The sequence below is a fragment of the Equus asinus genome, chromosome 25 (assembly GCF_041296235.1).
Source record: "Equus asinus isolate D_3611 breed Donkey chromosome 25, EquAss-T2T_v2, whole genome shotgun sequence".
In the NCBI taxonomy this organism is placed as follows: domain Eukaryota; kingdom Metazoa; phylum Chordata; class Mammalia; order Perissodactyla; family Equidae; genus Equus; species Equus asinus.
In genome coordinates this window covers 12530596-12555525 of record NC_091814.1, presented here as the reverse complement: position 1 = coordinate 12555525, position 24930 = coordinate 12530596, and the positions used below count along the sequence as shown (strand labels likewise).

General features: G+C 48.8%; 5 protein-coding genes across 9 annotated transcripts in view; 2 read left to right on the top strand and 3 right to left on the bottom strand.

The window, feature by feature from the left end:
- LOC106846575 (histone H3) overlaps nt 1-14586 on the bottom strand; it is a 39166-nt gene extending 24580 nt beyond the window's left edge. Inside the window, exons 1-3 of one of the 5 annotated variants that reach the window (XM_070497768.1) lie at nt 12570-14586; nt 11156-11368; nt 36-4271 (exon numbers count right to left, since the gene is read on the bottom strand). In XM_070497768.1, the coding sequence (XP_070353869.1) occupies nt 13247-13657 (411 nt within the window). In that variant the 5' untranslated portion in view covers nt 13658-14586 and the 3' untranslated portion in view covers nt 36-4271; nt 11156-11368; nt 12570-13246. Of the gene's footprint in view, nt 1-35; nt 4272-6855; nt 7849-11155 lie in introns of those variants that run through there. The other 4 variants (XM_070497769.1, XM_070497766.1, XM_070497767.1 and 1 more) reach the window with 4 other exon arrangements.
- Nucleotides 14587-14736: 150 nt separating this feature from the next.
- LOC123280632 (histone H2A type 2-A) lies at nt 14737-15238 on the bottom strand. The gene has a single exon (XM_044758048.2). The coding sequence runs from the start codon at nt 15236-15238 to the stop codon at nt 14846-14848; it is 393 nt and encodes a 130-aa protein (XP_044613983.1). The 3' UTR covers nt 14737-14845.
- A 350-nt stretch (nt 15239-15588) lies between these two features.
- On the top strand, nt 15589-16042 carry LOC106846577 (histone H2B type 2-E). The gene has a single exon (XM_044758050.2). The coding sequence runs from the start codon at nt 15589-15591 to the stop codon at nt 15967-15969; it is 381 nt and encodes a 126-aa protein (XP_044613985.1). The 3' UTR covers nt 15970-16042.
- A 3520-nt stretch (nt 16043-19562) lies between these two features.
- Nucleotides 19563-23918, bottom strand: LOC123280633 (histone H2B type 2-E). The gene has a single exon (XM_070497774.1). The coding sequence runs from the start codon at nt 23916-23918 to the stop codon at nt 23538-23540; it is 381 nt and encodes a 126-aa protein (XP_070353875.1). The 3' UTR covers nt 19563-23537.
- A 350-nt stretch (nt 23919-24268) lies between these two features.
- On the top strand, nt 24269-24770 carry LOC106846576 (histone H2A type 2-A). The gene has a single exon (XM_014865450.3). The coding sequence runs from the start codon at nt 24269-24271 to the stop codon at nt 24659-24661; it is 393 nt and encodes a 130-aa protein (XP_014720936.1). The 3' UTR covers nt 24662-24770.
- Nucleotides 24771-24930: the final 160 nt, after the last annotated feature.

Here is a 24930-nt window from a genome sequence, read left to right as displayed (position 1 = left end):
GTGGCGCCCAAAGCGCTCACAGCCCTCAAAGCCAAAAGCTGCCTCTGGGTTTGTTCCTCCATCCGAAACGTTCTCGGGCCCCTGCTGACACAGGCTTCTTTCTGGCGCGCGCTATCCTCATTTGTGGAGAGAAGAAACCGGCAGAAGGAGGCCAGCTCAGGTTTGTAGTTCAGAGAGGCCACTTGTGCCACCTCATGGCTTTTAGCCTTGTCAATTTATCTGCACCACACTTCACCCCTCTGTTCAATGGGGTCAGGGACCGGATGGCTTGAGGGCCCTGTTCATGTTGGATACCCTCCTGTGACATGTCTGCCCACTTCACAAGGTCTGAGCCAGGAGCAAAACAAATCCAACCAGAAAGCGTTCGAAACTCCAAAGAAATAAAGAGGCTGTGAGATCAGAGTGAGCTCGTTAGTGCAGTTTTAAAACAAATTGGCCCGGCAAATTGGCCACTGGATGAAAAGTATTGATTGCTGTGTTTTTAGTGTTCAATAAAAAGCCCTCTCAAAACTACTTGCTGAGAGTTTTGTTTTCCTTCGGTGCTACCTTCAAGGGAGACTTTAGTCAAGGACCTATGAGATATGGTCTCTTAGTGACAACGTTGCAAAGATACACATGCAGGGACAATTTAATAGGATCCTTCTATAAAAGCTGAGCGAGCTAGATGATCTTAATGTCCTGAAAGGAAGTCTTCAGGAAACGGGTCAGTCGGGTGTGGGTGACTTTCCTCGCAGGGCCTGTTGCGGCTTAGGAGAGACCGGCAGGAGCACACTCGCTGGCAGTACAGAAAGCACACGTTCATTGCGACGAGGCAAAAGGAAGTTATTCTCCAGAATCAGCATGGTGAAGAAGACAGTAGGCCGTTCCCTACACTACCACTTCTACATTGCCCTGATTTGGATTGAAATGCGGTAGGTCCACACCGCTAGCCTAATTATACTTTTGCAATGATCCCATCTGTGAGTAAAAGGTTTTTTCAGCATTCTAGGCTTATGATTTTACAGTTAAATTTGGTTATGGGAGTAGTTGAGAGAAGAAATTCTCCATCAGCTCCCAAAAGGTAAACCTGCTATTTTCTTTACTGGTCGCCACACTTGGCTGCTCTCTTTAGCATCAAACAGTTGAAGGTGAACCAGGTTTAAAACATGGGGCTTAGCAAAAGAGATACCAGAAAGTCAAAGGATGCGAGACTTGCCCAGCAGCACGGGGAAGAGAAATAATATATAAAATACATACACACACACACACACACACACACACACGCTTACACAAGTGGCACAATAGTACATGGTAGCATGTATTCATTATGATGAGAAATGTAGACAGTAATTACTACAGGAGTCCTAACACTACAGAAGTCACTGGCTGCTGGGGAACTGGGGAAAGCTGGGCTGGAGGTGGGGCCGGCGTCAGGCTTTGAAGAAAGAGCAGAATGCCTGGCTTCCTACTGAGATAATACGGTGTGGGGGAGGGGTTGGGGAGGATCAAGGAGGAGCTGGCGAGAATAACAATTGTGATGAAGGTGCCCAGGTGAGAAGTAAGAGGATTCAGTGTTCAAGGTGTTTCATTTTCCCTCTAAATTAAAATCTCACCCGCAACTGATGGCATTGCTATTTCAAGTATCACCGTGTTGTTGTTTTTTAAACTTTAAAGGCAATGCAGATTGAATATATCTGACCCTCGCTGAGATACTCTGGAGAAGGAGAGAGAAAAAACTTGAAGAGAAATCAAAAAAATAGTGGAAGGGAGGGGGGAAAAACATGTCCATTGTCTACACTAGTCGTTCTTAAAGCGTGGTCTTTAATCTCAGATCACCTGGGAACTTGTTAGAAATGCAAAATCTTGGACCTGCCCCAGACCTAGTAAATGAGACACTCTAGGGGCTGAGACCTGGGCATCTGTGCTGTAGCCAGCCCTCCAGGTGATTCTGAAACACAGGAAGGTTTGAGAACCGCTGGTCTAAGTAACGGTTTTGCTTTAAATGAAACAAAAGTATTTAGAATCTGAATATGTATTGAACCTGATTTGTTTACCATAATGTTAAATTTGCTTTCTCTGATGGAAAAGAAAAACATCCGGTGAATGACCCTATTAAATTTTCGGTAGTACAAAATGTTACAGGAGGAAAAAGGTAAAACAGCTTTTATTTCCTCAGCGAATTTGGGGCAAATGTAAAAGATGGGTGAGTGAAAAATGCAGTCAGCTTGTTTTACTACACATTATTGGTTTGTATTGTTAACAGGATCGAATTTTATAATTAATGGACATGTTTCTTTCTTTCTTCCCAGATTTCCCCCAGATCTTGTCCTTTAACCGTTAGTGACACCTCCTCTTTACAGTGATTTTAGCAGTGATCCTTGTTCCCGCCTTGTCTGCTCCTCTAAATGCTATCATGATGGGGTGTCACTGAACGCTCTGTTAGCTGTATCCGGCCTCTGAATGTTGCCGGATTACAGAGTGTGCATTGTGCAGCTTTGTGCATTAGCAAATGGCTTTCTTAAAAAAAGTTCTTAACCATCTGTAACAGAAAGGAATATAATGTTCTTTTATCTCTTTGACTTGCTAACAAAACAAATTCCTTCTCATTTCCATCCCCGAGTAGCTCAGATGCCCTCCGTAAGCCAGCCCTGGCTGCCATCTCTTCCCTCCCTGGGTGAAGTCAGGCCTTCCACTAGAATATATATGAATTGTTATAGAATCCAGTCTGCGGGCTTACGTCCGTTACCATGGTCACAGACGCTCCTGAGTGTCTCACTGGCTAATCAAACTTCACAATGGATCAGTTTGAAGTCTTCCCTTTCCTTTCCAGGCTCCCTACTTCTCCGGATAGCAGCATTATCCTCTGGGGCACCCAGGCTAGACGCTCCTGAGTCATCTTTCACTACATTCTTATTTTCTTCTTTTGAAACCTCTCGCTCTGTACCTTACAGTCGAGCTATTGAGGTACAAGTCATATCTCTGGTTGAACCAAAAGAACTGAGCTACCAATTACGCAGAATGTTATGTACGTGTGTATAGAAATATGTATGGATGTGAGGGGAATTATCAGGTAAAGTGTTCACAAAAATTTAAGAATGACTTATAGGTGTCACTTATACTCATTGAACATTTCTGAATTGTTCGAATGACTTAAAATAAGCATGTATAATTTTCCCGGCAAACAATGAGAAGATGATAACCTGGGCTACGTGAACCATGGCAAATCTTAGCTTTGCCAAAGTTCAGTTTACTCATCTTGAGTGTTACCGAGAATTCCTACCTTTCTCACAGGAATGTTTTAAGGATCAAAAGAGAAGGAGATCTATGTGAAAGAGTGAAGCCATGAAGTGACACAGAAACCAAAGTTGATGTGTTTATTGTCTGTTTCACCCAATCTACATCTTACGCGCTCTGTGATCACGGGGGAAGGGAGGGAGTCAGCATAGCTGGAATCAGAGAGAAAGGAGGATGGTGGGTGCAGACGAGGCGTGAACAGATGGGCAGGGCCGGATGTTTCAGGATTAGATCAGAAAAATGTAAAGTCATCTTAAAGAATCAAATAGACTCGCCAGCTGACTTGATTGTTGTAAGGTGTTAAACGAATTATTTAAGAATATTTAATTCTTCTATAGGAACTAAGAGAAATGAACAAATAAAGAGAAGAAACTAATTATAGATAATAAGTGAGCATAGCTTGTGAGACGTGTTAGGCATAAATCAAGTAGAGCAAGTGTGGTAAACACAGGGAGGAACGGGTGAAAGGATCAAGTAAACAGCACGTCAAATAGTCACGAGGTACATGAGGTACCCGGTATTCATGCCTTAAATCAGCCATCCACTGGGGACACGCACTGTGGCCCGCTATGTCCTCTGCAGGCTATACACAGGGACATCTATAGCTATTCAGCGGGTTATTTTTGAATTACAACTATGGCCAGGCGTACTCGCCCCCATATCTCCCTGATTGAGCAGCATAAGTCAGCTTCAGGGACCTTCCAGGTGCTGAGCCCCTTTGCCTACCTCAGCTCTGGTCCTCTTAGCTGTAGCATCAGCAGGGAAGGCTGACACGGCAGAGCGAGTCGGGACAGAACATTGTGTAACCCAAGGTTCGATGCTGTGTTGGACTTCCCCCCCTCACTGCACCCTATTCCGAGTGTGCTAACCTCTCCGGAGCACCCCTTTCCTTTTTCTCCTTGTTTCACGTTGTTGAATGGATTCAATGAACTGTGTGATCTGAAAATCTTCACTTGGCCTAGGAGCCTTTCTGGGCAGTGAACTCCGGGATTTCTTGTCTGGTGGTAGAGAAGAAGGCGACAATTACAACAAAGTGATTTCTTACCACACCAACCATATTACAGAAGAGGTTTGGAAACAAGGTGTGGGGGAAAACAACCATGGGGTTGTGACCATCCAGGTACCCTCCAAGGCAGATGGACCGTGACTCTAGTGGGTGCAACCAGTTTCTGCAACGGGCAGCCTTTAGAGCTCAACGATATCCTGACTGAATAATGGCAGCCATTGAGGTCTTCTGCCTCCGCGCTCTTCCCAACTTTCTAATGGGAGTTTGGCTTCCCATACGGACTCACCCACAGGGAGCTGATGAGCAGATGGGTTACACTTCTCTTTGGGAAATTAAGAGCATGATCTCTGGAATCAGACATTTCCGGTTAGGATCTTAACTTCACTGTTTACTAACAGTGAAAATCCCTTAATCTCTGAGCCTCATTTTCTTTATCAGTAGCACTAGGATGAAAAGAATACCTACTGTGTCGGGTTCTTCTGTGGATAACGTGTATTAATATTTATAAAGCAGTCAACGCTATGATTGGCATTCAATAAATGCTAATTCCTGTGAATGATGCCAATTATTAGTAGGGGTTTATATCTCTGTCCCTTGAGAGTGTGATGCGTGGGATCTAGTCCTTCAGAGACCCTCACCCCTGGCCTACCAATACAATGGAATTTCTGAGCCTACAGAGCCCAGGACCAGAGGCTGGAATGGGGTGAGCACGGGCCCAGGGGGTCATTCATCCTCATGACCTGTCTGAGTCGCCACCGGCCCTTCATTTCCTTGTCTACTGCTTCACGATGCAATAAGACCAGACGCAATGACCTCCCAACCATTAAACAGAAGACCCAACCAGCAAAGGAAGAGAAGAGGGGAAGGAGCAACCAAAGAAACCCAAGGCCAAAATCAAAACCTGGCTGAGGAAAATTCCATCACAAGCTCAACATTTAGCCCTGAGCAGGGACTCTGATGGGTGGGGAGAGCCGCTGCCCTAAGGAAGACAGTTTGTAGGGAGGTCAGGAGACGCTTAACTTTTTGCTCAACCTGATGTCTGAGAGGGACTATGAGATTCAGCACCAAATAACCAACTGGCCAAATTTAAACGTTTGCTAATATCCAGAGGCAGTTGCACCAAAACCTTTGGAAGCCGATTTAGCAATACCTATCACAATTAGCCACCAGGTATACTGAAAAGCGTCCCCAACTATATGCACAAGCATAAGTTGCAACAGTGATTTTAGAAGCAAAAAGTCTGTAAAATACCTACATTTCCATTGATGTGAGTCTGAGTAAATAATGGAAGAACTATCTATTCAATGAAAAACTGTGCATCCTTGAAAAAGAAGGAGACAGACTGATACATAAGCATTTTTCTATCTGTAAGCCAATCCTGGTGGTCTAGTGGGTAAGATTCGGCATCAGGGGGCAGCAGGACTGAAGAAGACGGGAAAAGGAGACGGTGATGGGAGGAGGCACGGAAACCTCTCCGGGTCCCCTCAACTGGAAGAGGTCATTTGGGTTGAATTTACATACCTCTCTTTGATTTGAATTACTTTTTAAGTGAAAGAATAATGAGTAATAGTTCCCACGTATTGAATATCTACTCCGTACCATTTCGGATCTTCGCGACAACCCCCAAAGGTAAATATTATCGCCATTTTACAAAGCAAGAAACTGATGTTGAAGCGGTCTAAATATCTTGGCATTCTCTGATACGCTACGATGCTCCTGAGTCTGACTACACTGTTTGTTTAAAATTTGCAGATTACAAATAATCTGAGGATCTCGAAGACATCTGCCAAACACACTTAATGGAACCATACCATACAGTATTGGTGCTGGAAAGGACCCAGGAAACCATCTGGTCCAATTTCTTCGTTATACTTTTCCTCTGGTTTCAGGACAAAACTACTTTAGCTTCCCTTCCCCACCAGATGCCCCCCCCCAGTGGTGTAGATGGTCCTCAGAGGCCTGTCCTTTGGGCCGTTTCTTCATAAACTCTTCCCAGGGACTCCTCTAGCTCCTCTGGGCAGACGAGAGAACTCAGCTGAGTCTCTAGATCTGCCTCCAGATCCACACTCCCAGCTGCCATGGCCACTTGCCGCTGCCCATTGAGAGCTGAGACCCAGCCTGGCCTGAAGTAAACTCTTTGGCAGCTGCCAATTTCCTTGAAGGTGGCACATCCTCGCAGTCACTCAGGCAGGAAGGTCCCGAGACATCGTTGATTACTTTTTGCCACAACAACCCCCTTCTGCCCCTTCCCTCCTCCAGGTTCGGGCAATATTCTATGTGGCATAATGTCAAAGCCCCCACACCCCGGCCCTCGCCCGCCCCGATCCATTGCTGTGGCCTGTTCCCTTGTTGTCATTCTCAGCACCTCTCATCTGCTCTGTCCTTGAGGCCTGTGACTTGGCCCCCTGCCTCGGGTGCTGCTCACTTCTGACTCCTTCTGCACCCTCTCCCCAGAGTAACCTTCTGTATACACGGCTCTGAGTATGTTACCCACCTGCTTAAGGCACTCCCTCCTGTTGGTTTCTCCCACTTTTGTTGTTCTCTTTTATCCTCATTTCCCGATCTCCACCGCCCCCCCCCCCACCCCCCCGCCCCCGCCATAGAAAACCGTTCTACTATGGTCAAAGCATATTTGGTTTCTATGCATGATTGCAAGATCCATTAATGCACTTTTAATTTACATAAATAGTTGTGTTTTAAATCTCATTCCACGTGTTACCTTATTTCCCTTAGAACAACATTTTAGATCTCTCCTTGTTGTTATGTAGCCAGCCATTTAATCCACTGTCTCCTACTGCTGCAGAGTACTCCATGGAGTGAATCCGCCACATTTTCTCTAGCCGCTCTCGCAGTGACGAACGCCTACATTCTTTCTGATGTCCCATCATCCCTGTCATCTTCCCTGCTAGGCCTGCGTGAGAATGTCTTTTGGATAGATATCCGGAGACAGCCGTGCTGGTTCCTATGATGCGTATCCTTCATTGGCCTAAGAAGTTCCGGGCGGCCCTTCAGAATGGCTGCCGTAGTCCACACCCCACCAGTGGGGCACCAACCATCCAAGCCCTCCCTCTTGGCCAGGTGGAGCATCCAGTGTAAAAGACATCTCATTATTGCCTTAATTTTTTTCTTCCTCTTCTATAATCCCTTCCCCTACACTGTTTACAGGGTAACATCCACCCTCTCCCCAGATTGGCATTCAAGACCCCCAGTCAGCTGGCCTCAAAGTCCCCGCCACTGAAAAGTCATCTCCCATTCCGGGCCTCGGCCCACCCTGTGGACCAACCAGCCGCCACTCACAATTCTCCTCATCTTTTTCTGGTTCCTCAGCTTGGATTAGACTCCCTGCCCCGGTGCCAAGTTCTCTCACAGGAAGAGCTCTGTGATCCCCTCAGTTAGAAGTGATCTTAGCCTCTGAACTTCTCCGTAACTCATCTGCGTCTTTCTCTGCTACCTACCGCAGCATGCCTTCCCTTTTACCGCGTGCCTTTTCCTTACGGAGCCTAAAGACCTCATTCTCATTGTTGCAACCTCGTGTACGTGCCTCCAGGCAGGAAGAGAAACCAGGATTCCTGTGGAACCAAATAGTTATAATTTTTAACTTGAGTCGTGATTTTACTTTGTTCTTTGCAATTTTCTCTTTCGCAGTGGTTTTCCATTGCAGGTTGGAACCTATTAGCAAGTGGTGAAATCGACTTAGAAAATAGGAGCCAGTATGTTTTATTAATGAAACAGAACAGGATTGAAAGTATCATGGTGCATCCACAGCAGAAAACAATATCCTTTTGTACAACTTGTTTCACTTTTTAGAGGTGTGTGAGGATGTGTGTGTGTGTGTGTGTGTGTGTGTGTGAACGTGCAGTAGCTAGCAATATCAAATTGTTCTTACTGTAGTTTGGAGTCAGCAGAAATCAGAGCTACTGTACACGTTGAGTGATACTGTATCTCTACGTGTAACTATTTTGTGCATTGTTTCCTTCTGAAACAACAAGTCTAGTACAAAAAGCAAAGCAAAACAGGAGACCCAGGCTCAAGTTCCACCTCTGCCATCTTCTGGCTGTGACCCACATTCCCAGGTGTCTCTCCCTCGCCACGGTGAGTTTCTTCACCTGTTCAACAGGAGTCAAAAAGCCCTTCCTCCCTCCCAGGGTTACTGCGAAACCGGATGAGAGGAGGTGAGTGAAAGACGAGCCCTAAGGCATCTAGGAACGTGGGTGTCCTTACTGCTTGGGCCATGCAGTCTAGAAGCTGGTCACGTGCTTAAAATCGGTCGCCCGTTAGTGTGCGTTGTTCTTTCTTTCCCAGGACGTGATTGTAACTGGGACTTACATCGATTCACGTTAATGTCACTAATATTTACATCACCGATGCTAATGATGTTATTAATATGGATTTATGACCACCTGTCAGGCTCTGTTCTAAGCACTTTGTGTGAACTGTGTTACCTCTTTTCATCCTCACAGCAATCCCGAAGCGGGTGCAGTTATGATCCTGCTTTATAAACACGTGAGGAAACGGAGACCCCGGTCTCTTCTCTTTGGAGCCTTTTCCCGGTTAGGGGTCAGGAGCCCTGGCCCTACCCTGCAAGGGGCCTCAGGCCTCAGCCCCAGTTCATAGCAGTGAGGAGCCGAGACTTCTGGTTCCCATCCCCTTTCTGTCCTCTGCGGTCCTTCCTCCTCCTCCTGCCTCTCTTTAGGCATGCTTCACTCTCTGCTCCTGATCGTACACTCAACCGCTAACCGCATCCCCAAACAATCCTGTCGGCAGGGCTGAATCTGATGTCTTTGGGGATAATAAAAGCCAACGCTCCTCCCCAGATCGGCCGTGTTCGGCAACGGATGGGGGCCGCTGGCGGTGGCGCAGCTCAGTGAACTCCTCGTTCTCAGTTACTATCACCAGGAGCGGGCTCCGTCTGGGACGGTGGCCACGTACGGGCAAGGGGCACCTGGGCTTCGTCGGAGACGCCCTGCCCCTGGGCAGTTTCCTGCTCCCGTGTTCTGGGACCCCTAAAACCTTGGAAGTTCTTCGCAGAGGTCCGGTCCGGGCCTGCTCCTGATCTGTAACCTCCAGGACCCCAAGAGCCTGGGGCATCTCCTGCCCGACTCCCTCATGTAAGGCAAAGAGTCGAAGGGCGGGTGGATTAGGCTCCTCCTCAAGCATTTCCTGACCACCTACGGTGTGCCAGGCACTGCTTGGGTGCTGGCGCCACGGAGACGAACAAGGACAAATCCTCCCCCTGAGGAATGCTGCCAGCCGAATGCTGACGGTAAGGAATAGGAAGGGGTGTCAGGATAGGGACGGGGAGAGGCAAGGAGGAAGGCCCAGAGAGAAGAGGAGAAAGGGAAGGGAAGGCCACCTAGGGCTGCATCTCGAAGAAGGAGCAGGGGTTCTCAGGGCTACAAAAAAGGGGAGGACATTCCAGACAGAAGAAACGGAATGTGTGAAGACATCGTACACGTGGGGACTGCAGGCGTCCTGTGGGGCCAGAACCTACTCGTTCAGCTGGCACAGCACCCGAACCCTGGGGAGGCTCTGAGAAACAGCGGGAACTAGATGTCTATTAAAACCATTGTGATTAGGATCTTTGAAATTTGATAACTATGAATAGAGTCGCTAAACTTAATTGAATGCTTCTTCTGGACCAGACACTGTGCTAGGTACTTGACAGGAATCGTCACTTTGAATATTTCCAGCAACGCTATCAGCGAGATGCTGTTGTCCCCGTCTTACAAATGGGAGCAGGGAGATTTCCTTGCTGAAGTCACCTACCGTTCTACGGGCACGACCAGGATTGAAATCCAGGTTTATGTAACTCCAGAGTCCCTACTGGTTATTAACCCCCGCTGCTCGGAGCTGTCATGCAAAAGAAGCTGGACTCTATTCCGAAGGGAAGGGAGAGGAGGTGGGAACATTTCAAGCATGAGAGTGACAGGCTCAAATAAATGCATTTTAAAAAAGATAGCTCTCACACAGAGTGGAAGCCTAGTGGCAGGGCAGAGAGTCTAGCCTGAGTATTTACTCAACCCTCCAGCTCCGAGCTGGGTGAGGGCCTCAGTTGAGGCAGGGACCAGGGACGGATGGGAGAGAGGGTGATAGAATCGAAAGTCAGAACGTAGGTTCGATAGCATTTGGTGACTCATGAGATTTGGACAAAAGACAAGAGGAAGGAACTTCCGACCGGAACAGGTGCGGGGATGAAGGTGTCTTTGTGTCCGGATGGGGAATACGGAAGGGGAGAAATCGCTTTGGGAAGCAAGATGATGCCGTTTAGGAAATCAGCCGAGTCTGGAGTGCCTATTTTCCATCCAGAAGCACCTGGCCACCAGGCAGTTAGAAATATTGGTGTTGAGCTCAGGACAGGGGTCTCAGCGGAAGATGCTAATTTGGGAGCACTTGGCAGAGAGGCAGAGAGAGGGTAGGCAGGGAGTCCATGATCTCACTGGTGTTGCAGGGAGAAGTCAGACGGCCAAGGCCAGCATGGGCGAAACCAGGAATATTGATAAGCCTGGCAGAGAACAGGAGAAGGCTGAGATGGGGACCTGGAGAGGGTGAGGGAGGACCAGGAGAGCGTGTGAACCCAAGGGCCTAGTCCTCTTCGGAGGAAGCAAAGGTAGTGTCATCAGGGCCGAAATACCACGTAGCTTCCCTCTACACACGCGCACACACGCCTCTCCCCTGCCACCCTAAGGCGGAATTCAATCTGAACAAAGACCGTTTTTCACTTCTTAAAAATCCCGGGTTCAGGGTTAGACTTTTCTCACAACCGAGCTAGCCATTAGAGGAAGACCATTTATCTGCCTGATCCTTCATTATCCTTTAACTCTCACCTGAGAGTAAAGAATGATGTAAGTACAGAAACGATTAAATGTCAAAACTTACATTTTAAATCGTTCCCTCGTATTGATGGACTCAGTTTGCGCCGGTCGGTCTCCCAAACAAATGGAAAGATCGGAGAGACTGCCGTGAGGGTGGGCCTTCACAGCGACGGGAACACGCAGTTCTTTTCTACTCCCGACTGGATGTCGACCACGCCACTAAACTTCCCTTTGAGATTCAGACGGGGAGACTTCCCGGAGGTTAGGGGTGCCCAGACTGGAAAATGAAAGCAGTGTGATCTCGGGGGCGGGCGGAGGACGCAGAGGGCTGACACCTGACACCGACCTCACAGGTTCCAGGGTCTGCTCAGTTGCTCCCGGACCCGCGACGCTGGACAAGTCACTCACCCGAGAGCCTCGGACTGTACCTCAGAAAGCCCCATCGCCTGGATGTTCCTGAAAGTTCTGCCATGAGGATGGATGAGATGATGGGTGCAAAGGTGGTGCCCCACGCACCTCTAAAAGTCCCTCTTTCTGACCTGGAGAGTACAGACCCAGGCCCCTGGCTCCACCCTGCAGTGGGCGCCTAAGCAGGTATGAAGAGTCTGGGCAGAGACCCGGAGGCACGCTCTGGAAATTGCCGTGACCCTGGAGCAGAGACAGGTGGCAACCTGCTGCAGGAGGGGCCTCAGTCCCTACACTGCTCTCCCTTTCTCTGACACATCTCAGGAGAAGCAAGGGGAGCTTTAAAAAACTAAGTTTCTCTCCGTTCCCCTTCTCCCCTCTGTGAGTTCTCACCGATCTCTGTAACGAATGCCTTTAACCTGTCACGGTGCCGCGAGGAAACGGCAAACACAAGTCTTGGCCTCTTCCAGGTGCAAATAAGTGACCGAGAAGGTTAAGAAGCCGTCATCTAAGACCTGTACAGCCTTTGCATCTGAGCTCTGCGGAGACGCGCTCTGCAAAACCCCGCCCGACGGCCCTGACCACCAAGAGGCCTTGCCCTTCCACCTCCCGAGCAGCGCGGGAGTCACCTCTCGGGCCTCCAACCCTCACTATTTCCTCAGAGCGGGGAGCTTCATCGTTCCATGTTCTGCCTGTTTGATTGCTCTTCCCAAGAACCTGAACTCCGAGCGCCAGGTCTGTCCTTCCGGGGGGCGGTGGTAAGGGGCGAGTCCTCCAAATACCCGAAAACAGACTCCCCACACGTCTGAAGAAGACGCGGAGAGAAACTACCAAGTCTGGGCAGGGAATCCAGACATGGGTCGAAGGTGGGAGAGCCGCCTTCGCCGAGGACAGTGAGTCTCCCCCTGCGCCCCCGGGCAGGAAACGGTCCGTTTAGGGCCCAGATCGCGACAGCGGCCTGGGAGTCTGTACGCGCCCCCAGCCCAGCCCCGCCCAGCCCCGCCGGGGCTTTGAGGAGGAGCAGAGGGTGCGAGGTGTCAGCCTGTTGTCGAGTGAAGCCCGAAATTACCCACATTCGAAGCGCGGGAATCCCCAACTTCACCCGGCAGACGCCCGGCGAGACGAAAGACGAAGGGGGCGACTTCCCTCCGCAGCCGGAGAGGCGCGCCCGGTGGGGCCGTTTCCGGCGGGGACGAGGAGGTCGCGGGCGCTGAGCGATCGGCGCGCGCCTCCAGCTGGCCCGCCGAAGGCCAGGTCGGGCGAGCTCTGGACGGCGAGGCCCGAGCGTCCCCTGGTGACGCCTCCCGGTTTCGGGCCACTCGCGGCCCCGAAGCCCCTCCCCCCGGGCCTGGCCGGTTTCCAATCCCGGGTCACCGTCGGGCGCCGCCAAGATGCCCCAGAGGAGCCCGCCCCTGCGGCCGCCTCAGGAAGGGAGGCCGCGCGTCCCAGCCGCGCCCGAGAAAGCAGCGGCCGCCTCGCCAGGCCAGATAAGCAGACCGGCGTCAGCTCCCGCAAGGCTCAGAACCACCCCCGACGGCGGCCGGCGAGAGCTAAAGCGACTAAGAGCTGACCCCCGGGGAAGCACAATGCCTCGGCCCGCTCTAACGCCCCGCCCTCCCCCCCGAGGCAATAGGGGCGCCCTCCGGAAGGGCGCGAAGGACAAGCGGCACAGCTCCCTCCGAGTGCTGTTGTGGGTGGCTCTGAAAAGAGCCTTTGGATATGATGGAACCTCGAGCCGAGCGGGCGCCCTTTAAGCCCGCTCCCCGCGGATGCGGCGGGCCAACTGGATGTCCTTGGGCATGATGGTCACCCGCTTGGCGTGGATGGCGCACAGGTTGGTGTCTTCGAACAGCCCCACCAGGTAGGCCTCGCTCGCCTCCTGCAGCGCCATCACGGCCGAGCTCTGGAAGCGAAGGTCCGTCTTGAAGTCCTGCGCGATCTCGCGCACCAGCCGCTGGAACGGCAGCTTGCGGATCAGCAGCTCGGTGGACTTCTGGTAGCGCCGGATCTCCCGCAGGGCCACGGTGCCCGGCCGGTAGCGGTGCGGCTTCTTCACGCCGCCCGTGGCCGGCGCGCTCTTGCGGGCCGCCTTGGTGGCCAGCTGCTTCCGCGGGGCCTTGCCGCCGGTCGACTTGCGGGCGGTCTGCTTAGTACGGGCCATGCCCAGCCAGAACACGAACTTACCTGCGCAGCGACAGGGAGACTAACGGGGGCCGGCCCGCGGCGGCAGTCTTTATAGGCACAGGCTTTTCCCGATTGGGCGGGGCGAGAATTGAAAGTCCCGCGCTGCCTGGCCATTGGCCGCGACGTCATCCGGCCTAGCGTCACCCATTGGCTTGCGCAGAATCCTCCCCTCCCCCGCCCACCCGCCTCGCTGTCTCCTTCCCAGTTTCCCAACACTTTTTCCCACCTTGTTTTTCCTCTCTTTCAGGGCGAGTCATTGTTGATCAGAACCGTGTCCGACTGTCCCTCTTCAGCCCCTCACTCCTTTGGAACACGCTCCCCGCGATACCCTCTTCCTCTCCACGCTTCGTAGCTCCCGAACCGAACCTCGGGCTTCCCTTCGTCCCACGCCCCCCGCACGCCTTGCTGCTTGCTACCTTTTCGGAGACCCCCAGTTGGTCCGACCGATGCTTTTGCCTTCCCGCCTTTCGGGTGGGAAAGCTGTCCGTCCCCCCGTGCGCAAGATTCCGCCTCCGAGAGCCTAAGTGGGGAACCTGTATCTCGGCCGCGAAGGCGTCTCCTCACTTTCTTGTTAAACTAAGTCGGCTCAGTGAGGCCAAGACCCAGGTCCGCCACAATCCTGAAAGCCGCCCCCTCCTCTACCGACTGGGGTGCACATGTGTCTGTGAGAGAGAGAGTGGGGGGGGGGGGGAAGAGCCAGAATGAGAACGAGAACAGGTCCCCTTCACCCTAAACCTCAAGTGTCGGGCAAAGGCCTCGGGAACGACTGCGGAGTTGCGCCCTCGGCACCGACTCTTACAACACAGCGTCCGGGGCCGCCCGGAAGCATCCATAACTGAATCAACCGACTGCACCCCGGTGCCCGGGGAGCTTAGGCACCTCCATCTGCGTCAGTAAGTCCTTAAGTTTACGAGCCACCGAACCGAGTAAAGGTGGCTAAGGGCTCAAGACCAGAGAAGCCGAGGACCGGTTGGGAGTAGGGAGCAAATGGCACCCCCGCCCCCGTTCTCTCTGGGCCCGGCCTTCCCCACATGACAGATGGGAGTCGGCAGCGGCTACTGTAACAACTCTTTTTATTTGAAGGAGTGGGTGGCTCTGAAAAGAGCCTTTGATTTCACAGGTGCCCCCACCACACGGGGGCTGGGCGGGCCTCCGGACGCCGGCCTCACTTGCCCTTTGCCTTGTGGTGACTCTCCGTCTTCTTAGGGAGCAGCACAGCCTGGATGTTGGGCAGAACGCCGCCCTGGGCGATGGTGACTTTGCCCAGCAGCTTGTTCAGCTCCTCGTCGTTGCGGATAGCCAGCTGCAGGTGACGAGGGATAATGCGCGTCTTCTTGTTGTCTCGGGCCGCGTTGCCCGCCAGCTCCAGGATCTCCGCCGTCAGATACTCGAGGACCGCCGCCATGTAGACCGGCGCGCCGGCCCCCACCCGCTCGGCGTAGTTGCCTTTACGCAGTAGGCGGTGCACTCGCCCCACCGGGAACTGGAGCCCAGCGCGAGAAGACCGCGACTTCGCCTTAGCGCGGGCCTTCCCTCCCTGTTTGCCACGACCAGACATGACGGGGGCACTCACTGCGACCCGCTACCGCTCGACAACCGCCAAAGTCGCCCGAAACGGCTCCGCTTCACCCTCTTATAGGCAGAACGGCGATTGTCTACGGAGCATTTTGATTGGCCAAAGCGTAGCTTTGCTCTGGTGACCAATAGGATAGCTCAGCTAGAATCCACTCATTTACATAATCTCGTCTCCCTCGCAGGCGCGCCACTGAAAACTCGCGAATCACAACGCAGCGTAATCAGAACCTTAATTTGCGTACAGCCTCTATAAGTACCGAGTCGCTTCCGGCAGCCTCGGACCCGCTGTTGGGTTTGCTCGCCCGCTCGTGTCTGGCGCTCGTGCTTCCCGCTATGCCTGAGCCGGCCAAGTCCGCGCCCGCGCCCAAAAAGGGCTCGAAGAAAGCGGTCACCAAAGCCCAGAAGAAAGACGGCAAGAAGCGCAAGCGCAGCCGCAAGGAGAGCTATTCCATCTACGTGTACAAGGTGCTGAAGCAGGTGCACCCGGACACCGGCATCTCGTCCAAGGCCATGGGCATCATGAACTCCTTCGTCAACGACATCTTCGAGCGCATCGCCGGCGAGGCGTCCCGCCTGGCGCATTACAACAAGCGCTCGACCATCACGTCCCGGGAGATCCAGACGGCCGTGCGCCTGCTGCTGCCCGGCGAGCTGGCCAAGCACGCCGTGTCCGAGGGCACCAAGGCCGTCACCAAGTACACCAGCTCCAAGTGAGTCCCTGCCGGGACGCGGCGCTCGCGCGGCTCGCCGCCCGCTTGACTCCAAAGGCTCTTTTCAGAGCCACCCACCTAATCCGTGGAAAGAAGCTGTTTCTGCTATCCGACTTTCCGTTCTGTTTATTTCCCATACACCTATCCCTTTCCCTAGTGAAGATCTGCCTTTTTCCTAAAGGTGACACTAAAGGGAATCCAAGATGCTATCAGATTCTGTAACTTTTCGAAAGCTCGCTAGAGTACATGTTCATTTGCACACAAGTAACTTGCCCCTTCCACAGTGAAGGGGATAGGATGCGTGGCGATCACTGTAATACTTTGAGGCCACGCCCTGTCACATTTAGTAAACTTTCCTGGTCTACCTCGATAGCTTGATTCTGTGGTTGAAGTAGTTTTTATTTTATACTCTTGTCTCATTCTGGTATTCCTTTCAGGCACACTGAATCAATACCTACTTATTGCTCAAATTCAAGACGTTACACAATGGCAGAATAAGATAATACAAAGGTAACTTATCTATAGTAAATCTTTTTTGGTCAGGTGTTGATAACTACACGATTCCCCAGAGTTGTTGTTTTGGTATATTATAATATTCTGGATGAGAAAGGGAGGAGGAAAGAGGATGTATACATATTCAGGGATTTCAAAAACCTGGGTCCGCTAATCATAGAATGTCCTACAGAGACTTTATTCAGCAGCTTATATTGTTGCAACTACTTAGACTTAAAAATATTTGTCTCTTCTCTCGAACAATTCATTCTCTTTCTCTTCAAAAATAGAGGCTTAAAATTAGAGAATAATAAAGGCCCTTTCTGTTTTTGAGACTAGATGATCAGAAAGTAGTGTTTCGTACAAGTTCAAAGACCATTAGACCTGTCCGTAAGACTCCACATACTCCCACTGAACCCCGATCACTGGGGCCCTGAGGGGAAAGGCAATGAACCACCTATGGTACTCAGCAGGGGATTCATGTTTGACAACCACTGACATATTGGTTGTGTGGTTGACATATTCCTTGGTAAGAATCTGTTCACAGTTTTCAGTCAACACCCCAGACATATTCTTCTTTGTTTCCCTAATTGTCCTTTCCCAGAATTTTTTGTAAAGCTACATAGAAAACTAGTTTCATTCATTCCCTCATTAACTCAGGGCACCAAATATAGCATAGGATTTTACATTTCTACCTTTATTACGGTTTAAAAACACATTTTAAAGAGGTCAAATGAGAACAGAAGATAAAGTACTAAAATAAAGGCATAAAACTGAAACTTCCTGGGAAAAGATATGTTAAGCACTCTGCAACAGTGTCCTAGCTCATCCCCTTGCTTTTCCTCATTTTTTTCCCTTATGTACCAACATGAAATCCCAGGGTCAGCCTGGGTGGCCTGGTTGCCTAGTGGTTAAGTTCAGTGTGCTCTGCTCGGTGGCCTGGGATCAGTTCCCAGGCGTGGACCTACACCACTCATCTGTCAGTGGCCATGCTGTGGTGGCAGCTCACATACCAAAAAAAAAAAAAAAGAGGAAGACTAGCAATGGATGTTAGCTCAGGTTAATCTTCCTCAGCAAAAAGTAAAATAAAATCCCAAATATTATCTTCCAGGAGGATTTTCATTACCTTCTGTCTGCTCCATCCAATCAAAAACAGATAACCTATTTCCTAGTTGTTGTACTAGATCCATTCCATCTTTCCAAGGCTTAGGGCCCAGGAAACATTTCCCTGCTTTTGCACATCCTTGCTTGGATCTTCTGAAAGATGAAGCCAGCTTGCTGAAGCTTGAAAAGTTCAGGTAAAGCATGGAGATGGGGAGGGAGGAGGGAAAGAAAATAGGGGAAATATTGAGTTTACAGGGTAGGGATATAACAAAAACCATTTGAAGAGGTTTGAAGGATGTTGGGTAAATAAACTATGTATATATATGGGGGAAGGAGTGGTCAATATTTGGTTCTGAGGACTCAGAATATGGGTAGGAAAGCAGAAAGCAGCTCATCTTGAAAGGTGGAGAAAGTGACTCAATGTAACTATGTTACCCATTGAGCAATAATTCCCTTTGACACCAACATTTACATTTACAGGTGTGAAAGCAAAATTGACACCTTGTTCAGGGTCCATTATGAGTATTTGTGTATGTCATTTCCCAAAATAAAGGAGAGGACAAAAACATACTTTGCACCCTGAGATAAATAAAACATGCTGGGGATACAGCAGTAAACAGAATAGAAAAAGTCCCTGTCCACATAAAGCTACATTCTAGTTGATGGATGGTAAAAATAAGCAAATGAAAAAAATGTATAATAGCATAATATTCAGGGTGTGATATGTACTATGAAGTAAACAGAATATGGAGTGGAGTGTGGATGAGATATCTGATCAGTTAATATTTGAGGTTTGAATAAAGTAAGACAGTGAGCCATAGAATATCTTGGAGAAGAGTATTCTAAGTACAGAAAACAGCAAATGCAAAGGCCCTGAGGCAGGGCGCAAGTTTGAGGAGTTCAAAGAATAAGCAAGGCCACCATGGCTGAAGCACAGTGAGCAAAGGAAAGATTTTCAGGAAGATGAGATCAGAAAGGTAGTTGAGGGTCAGATCATGTAAGCCATTGACGTGCCTCATAGGTCATTGCAAAGATTTTACCTTTTATTCTAAATAAGTTGGAGTGCCTTTGGAGAGTTTGATCTGGGTAATGACATTGTTTGACTTATGTTTCCTTAAAGCTCACACAGGATGCTATGTTGAAAAATATACTTCAGGAGAAAGGGCCGGCCCCGTGGCCTGGTGGTTAAGTTTGCCATGCTCCACCTTGGCAGACCAGGCCCAGTTCCTGGGCGTAGACGTACACTACTTGTGAGCAGCCATGCTGTGGCAGTGACCCACATACAAAAGAGAGGAAGATTGGCAGATGTTAGCTCAAGGCAAATCTTCCTCAAGCAAAAAGAGAAAGCTTGGCAATAGATGTTTGCTCAAAGTGAATCTTCCTCTGCAAAAAAAAAAAACAAAAAAAACCCCAAAAAAACCCTTTAGGAGAGAGAGTAGAGGCGGGAGAGTATCAAAGAGGCTACAGTAATAGTTCAGGAGAAAGATAAGTGGGAGCAGTGAAGATGGCAAAAAGTAGTCAAGATATATTTTAAATGAAATTGATGACTTGAATGTAGGTTATGACAGAAAAAGAGGAATCGAGTTAATTGCAGGTTTTTGGACTGAGCACTTGGAAAGAGCTGCAATTTACTGAATAAGTGATGAGCAGTTTTGGAAGGGGAAAACTGCGAGTACTGTCTTGGACAAAATTTTGAGACTCCTAGTGGTTATCCAAGTGGAAATACCAAACAGGAAATATATAATTCCCAAGTGGGAATATGAAATATGAGAATCTGGAGCTCAGGGAAGAGAAAGGAGTTAGATTTATAAAATCTCTTTTTTTTTCTTGCTCTTTTGTAGGTAATCTACCTTTTCCTTCTGGAAGCATTTGGAATCACTATGATACATCTGGATATGATTTTTTTCCTAGGAATGACTTAGCTTTGGTCTCAGTATTTGACCAAAATCCCCTATCTGACTTAAGTTTCAACCTCAGACTTTAGAAGGCAGAGCAACCAGATGTCTAAGTCAGTTTTATTTGGGTATCCCTGGACTAGTGCAATCACAGAAATCACCGTTACCGCGAATGAGTATGGATAGCAAAGTATGATGAATAAAGGATGTCATTCAAAGTTATAGTCAATAAATGGATGATCACTCTCAAATATACATAAGCCTTTTAAATATAATTGAGTGAAAAGTCTTATGTGTTCACATGTTGAAATTCTATCAGTCAACATTATTTTAGTACAAAATGGAACAATTAATGTCGTAAAAGCTGTTTCTGCACTAGTTTTTAAAGTCTTTGGTTAAAAGTTTAAAAAATTTCTCAATTTTTTGTTTTGGAGAATTCAAACCTACAGAAAAGGTAAAAAAATAGTACAAGGACCAACCATATCTTCTCTTTTTATGCACACACACACATTTTCTGAATCATTTGCAAATAAGTTACAAACGTCTTGACACTTCTCCCTAAATCTTTATTTAGCAGCTCTCTCTTAAAAATAAGGACGTTCTCCTGTGTAACTACCATACAATTATTACACCCAACAAATGTAATATTGATTCAATAATATTAACTAATATGCAATCCATATTCAAGTTTCTCCAATTGTCAAAAAAATACCAAAATAGCCGTTGTATTAGTTTCTTATGGTTGCTGTAACAATTTACTATAAACTTGGTAGCTTAAAACACATTTATTCTCTTACAATTCTGGAGATCAGAAGCACAAAATCAGTTTCACTATGTGGAAAGACTGTGCTCTCCCCAAAGGCTCTAGGGGAGAATTCATTTCCATGTGTTTTCTAGCTTCTAGAGGGGCGTTTCTTGGCTCATGGTCCGTTCCTCCACCTTCAAAGCGGACATCACATACCATCTTCAAACCTCTCTCGGTTTCCATTGCCTTCTTCTTCCCTTGACCTTTTGGCCTCTCTGTTGTGAGGACCCTGGTGGTTACATTTGGGCTGACCCAAATAAACCAGGATAATCTCCCTATCTCAAAATCACATCAGTAAAGTCCACTTTGACATTTAAGGTAATATTCACAGATTCTAAGGATTTAGATGTGGACATATTTTGGGGGCCCATATACAGCCTACCACAGCTGTTGACTACAGTTATGCCTTGAATTTTGTCCCCCAAAAAGATACGTCGAAGTCTAACTCCCCAGTGCCTTAGAATGTGGCCTTATTTGGAAATAGGGCCTTTGCAGATGTAACCAAATTAAAATGAGGTCATTAGGGCAGGCCCTAATCCAAGATGACCAGTGTCCTTATAAGATGTAGAAACACACAGGAAGAAAACTGAGACAGAAGTCAGTTGTGCTGTCATAGCCAAAAAGAACCTGGGGCTACCAGAAGCTGAAAGACAATCAAAGATCCTTGCCAAGAGCCTTTAGAGGGACAGGGCCCTGCCAACACCTTAACTTCAGACTTCCGGCTTCCAGAACTATGACAGAATAAATTTCTGTTGTTTTAAAGCTACTCAATTTGTGGTATTTTGTTATGATAGCCCTAAGAAACTAATACAACTACTAAAAATTTTAATAGTAGGATTATATTATTTACTTTAAAATTTTTAATAACATTTCAGATTTTTTTGTTTAATCCCAGACATTCCTTCCTACTGGTAATGTTAATCTCTGGCTCTGATCAAATATTGATTTCAACACTTGGAGATTTAGTCCAAACATGTAGTTGGAACACCTCTATTTTTCCTTATCTACCCTATTTGGCCTCTTTGAGACCTTTTAAGATGAAAGGTCTATCATATTTTATTCTGGGAAATTACTTGTTATTATTTCTCAAATGTTTCAAGATCTGAACTAGTTTAAATAAGAGTATGTCAGACAAGCTGGCTTAACTGGATGTCCGAAGATACAGCAGGGCTCCGAGGCTGGCTAAACTCCATCAGCTGCTCTGTGCTCTGATTCTCTCTCTCAGCTACACCCTCCTCCTGAGTGCTGGCTACAATCATTCTCGCTTTCACATCCTCAGAACACTTCATCCTGCTGCTGCCTCTTGAAAGCAAAAAAACCCTCTTTCCCAAAAGATAAGAGCCATCTACATTCCCCTACTCAGTTATTTAGTTCAATTTCTGAAATGTTTGTGCTAATGAGATTGGTCTAGATTCCTGAACTAATCAATGTGGGAAGGGGGTTGGAACTACATTTAAACCAATCAGGTCAACCCTAAGAACTGTGGATAAGATCTGTTTTCTGGGAAACACATGTGGCAGTGGTTCCTAAAGTTGACTGCCCATTAGTGTCACCTGGGGAGCTTTTTTAGCTCCTAAGTGTAGGCTGTACCCCAAACCACTTAAATCAGAATTTCTGGGGGTGGCACCGAGGCATCAATATTTTTTTAAGTTCCCCAGGTGATTACAACATCCGGTCAAGTTTAGAACCACCTACATAGGGGAATTCCTTAATGAAAATCAGGATACAATTAGAGAAACAAAAGGAGAACAATAAAAGCTACACAGTCAATAAAATACGTTATAGGACTACTAAGTTATAATTCATGACGAACACATAAGAAGAAATAAAGTCTTCGAGAATACTTCAAGGAAACACCTAAAGAGAAATAAAGCCCAGAGAAATACTTTTAGGTGACAGTCTTCATCCCCACTGCTCTGTGTTCGAAGGTGGTCCTTAAAGGCAGGTTTGTGTTCTCGTTGCTGAACCCTAGATGCCGCTCTCAAACTGCCAACTCCATATATCCACTTGAATGTCAAAAAGCTTCTCAATTTTAAATCAGAACCCTGGGTCTCCCTTCAATGCCCCAACCCACACCTCGTCCCAGTATTCAATCCTAATTAACAGTACCACTATCTACCCAGTTGCTCAAGTCTAAAATCTAGGGGTTTCGCTCTTACCCAAATCCTATTCCTCAGCAAGACCCGTCAATTCTACCTCCAAAATATAATCCTAAACCCAACGTGGCTCACCATTTCCATTATTATCACTATTCCTATCCAACATGTCTAGATCTCCCATTGGTGCTACACTTTAGCATGCATCAGAATCACCCAGAGCGCTTGTTAACAGTTTATTAGGGTCTGAAAATTTCAGTTTTATTAAATTCTCAGGTAACTGATGCTGAACTGGAGACCAGACCTTAAGAATCACTGCTCTAGCCCACAATATTGTAATAGCTTCCTAATGGGTTTTCTTGCTTCTACTGCGGACATCTAGGACCTATGACCCATAAAGCAACCACAGTAATCTTTTTTTAAAGATTATGTTATTCCCATCCCTGCCTAAAACAAGCCAAGAATTCCTAAAGCACTGAGTCTAAACTCTCAAGCCGATCAACCTACTTTGCACTTTCCCAGCCATACTGGGGCTTTCTGCTCAAGTGCTTCACACTTTCCTGCTTCAGAAATTATGCATATTTTGTTCCCATGTATAGGAATATCCTTTAAATTGGACACACTTTTCTGAGTGATAATTGTTTTGGGGAAACAAAAGGTTTGTTAGTACCAAATATAAAAGTCGAGTTATCCCTCCTTTGAAAACAGGTCAGAAGCACGTAAAGCAAAAATTTAAGTACTGTACCATTTGGGAACACCAGACGGTTGTACCTTTGTTACCCAACTTTCTCATCCCACATAATTCAGTTAATCAAAACTAACACAGCATGTCACTAGGAAACAATTTAGATGTGCGCAGGCTCACCCGTACGTGTCCAAGCCGAAGAGTTTCAAGAGTTCTCTCAGTCAAGTCACAGCCTGTCTATATCCCATACTAAATCCTTGAACAAACTTACGTAAGAAAACCTATTCTAAGGAAAAACATAGATATTTAGGTCTAACAAGCGTGAGCTATCGTAATGATACCTAAAAAAAAACCAAAAAGGTACAGCAAAACATAACAGGAAGGCCACGTAAAGTAAACACAGCTTCTTTCCACGGATTAGGTGGGTGGCTCTGAAAAGAGCCTTTGGAGTCAAGCGGGCGGCGAGCCGCGCGAGCGCCGCGTCCCGGCAGGGACTCACTTGGAGCTGGTGTACTTGGTGACGGCCTTGGTGCCCTCGGACACGGCGTGCTTGGCCAGCTCGCCGGGCAGCAGCAGGCGCACGGCCGTCTGGATCTCCCGGGACGTGATGGTCGAGCGCTTGTTGTAATGCGCCAGGCGGGACGCCTCGCCGGCGATGCGCTCGAAGATGTCGTTGACGAAGGAGTTCATGATGCCCATGGCCTTGGACGAGATGCCGGTGTCCGGGTGCACCTGCTTCAGCACCTTGTACACGTAGATGGAATAGCTCTCCTTGCGGCTGCGCTTGCGCTTCTTGCCGTCTTTCTTCTGGGCTTTGGTGACCGCTTTCTTCGAGCCCTTTTTGGGCGCGGGCGCGGACTTGGCCGGCTCAGGCATAGCGGGAAGCACGAGCGCCAGACACGAGCGGGCGAGCAAACCCAACAGCGGGTCCGAGGCTGCCGGAAGCGACTCGGTACTTATAGAGGCTGTACGCAAATTAAGGTTCTGATTACGCTGCGTTGTGATTCGCGAGTTTTCAGTGGCGCGCCTGCGAGGGAGACGAGATTATGTAAATGAGTGGATTCTAGCTGAGCTATCCTATTGGTCACCAGAGCAAAGCTACGCTTTGGCCAATCAAAATGCTCCGTAGACAATCGCCGTTCTGCCTATAAGAGGGTGAAGCGGAGCCGTTTCGGGCGACTTTGGCGGTTGTCGAGCGGTAGCGGGTCGCAGTGAGTGCCCCCGTCATGTCTGGTCGTGGCAAACAGGGAGGGAAGGCCCGCGCTAAGGCGAAGTCGCGGTCTTCTCGCGCTGGGCTCCAGTTCCCGGTGGGGCGAGTGCACCGCCTACTGCGTAAAGGCAACTACGCCGAGCGGGTGGGGGCCGGCGCGCCGGTCTACATGGCGGCGGTCCTCGAGTATCTGACGGCGGAGATCCTGGAGCTGGCGGGCAACGCGGCCCGAGACAACAAGAAGACGCGCATTATCCCTCGTCACCTGCAGCTGGCTATCCGCAACGACGAGGAGCTGAACAAGCTGCTGGGCAAAGTCACCATCGCCCAGGGCGGCGTTCTGCCCAACATCCAGGCTGTGCTGCTCCCTAAGAAGACGGAGAGTCACCACAAGGCAAAGGGCAAGTGAGGCCGGCGTCCGGAGGCCCGCCCAGCCCCCGTGTGGTGGGGGCACCTGTGAAATCAAAGGCTCTTTTCAGAGCCACCCACTCCTTCAAATAAAAAGAGTTGTTACAGTAGCCGCTGCCGACTCCCATCTGTCATGTGGGGAAGGCCGGGCCCAGAGAGAACGGGGGCGGGGGTGCCATTTGCTCCCTACTCCCAACCGGTCCTCGGCTTCTCTGGTCTTGAGCCCTTAGCCACCTTTACTCGGTTCGGTGGCTCGTAAACTTAAGGACT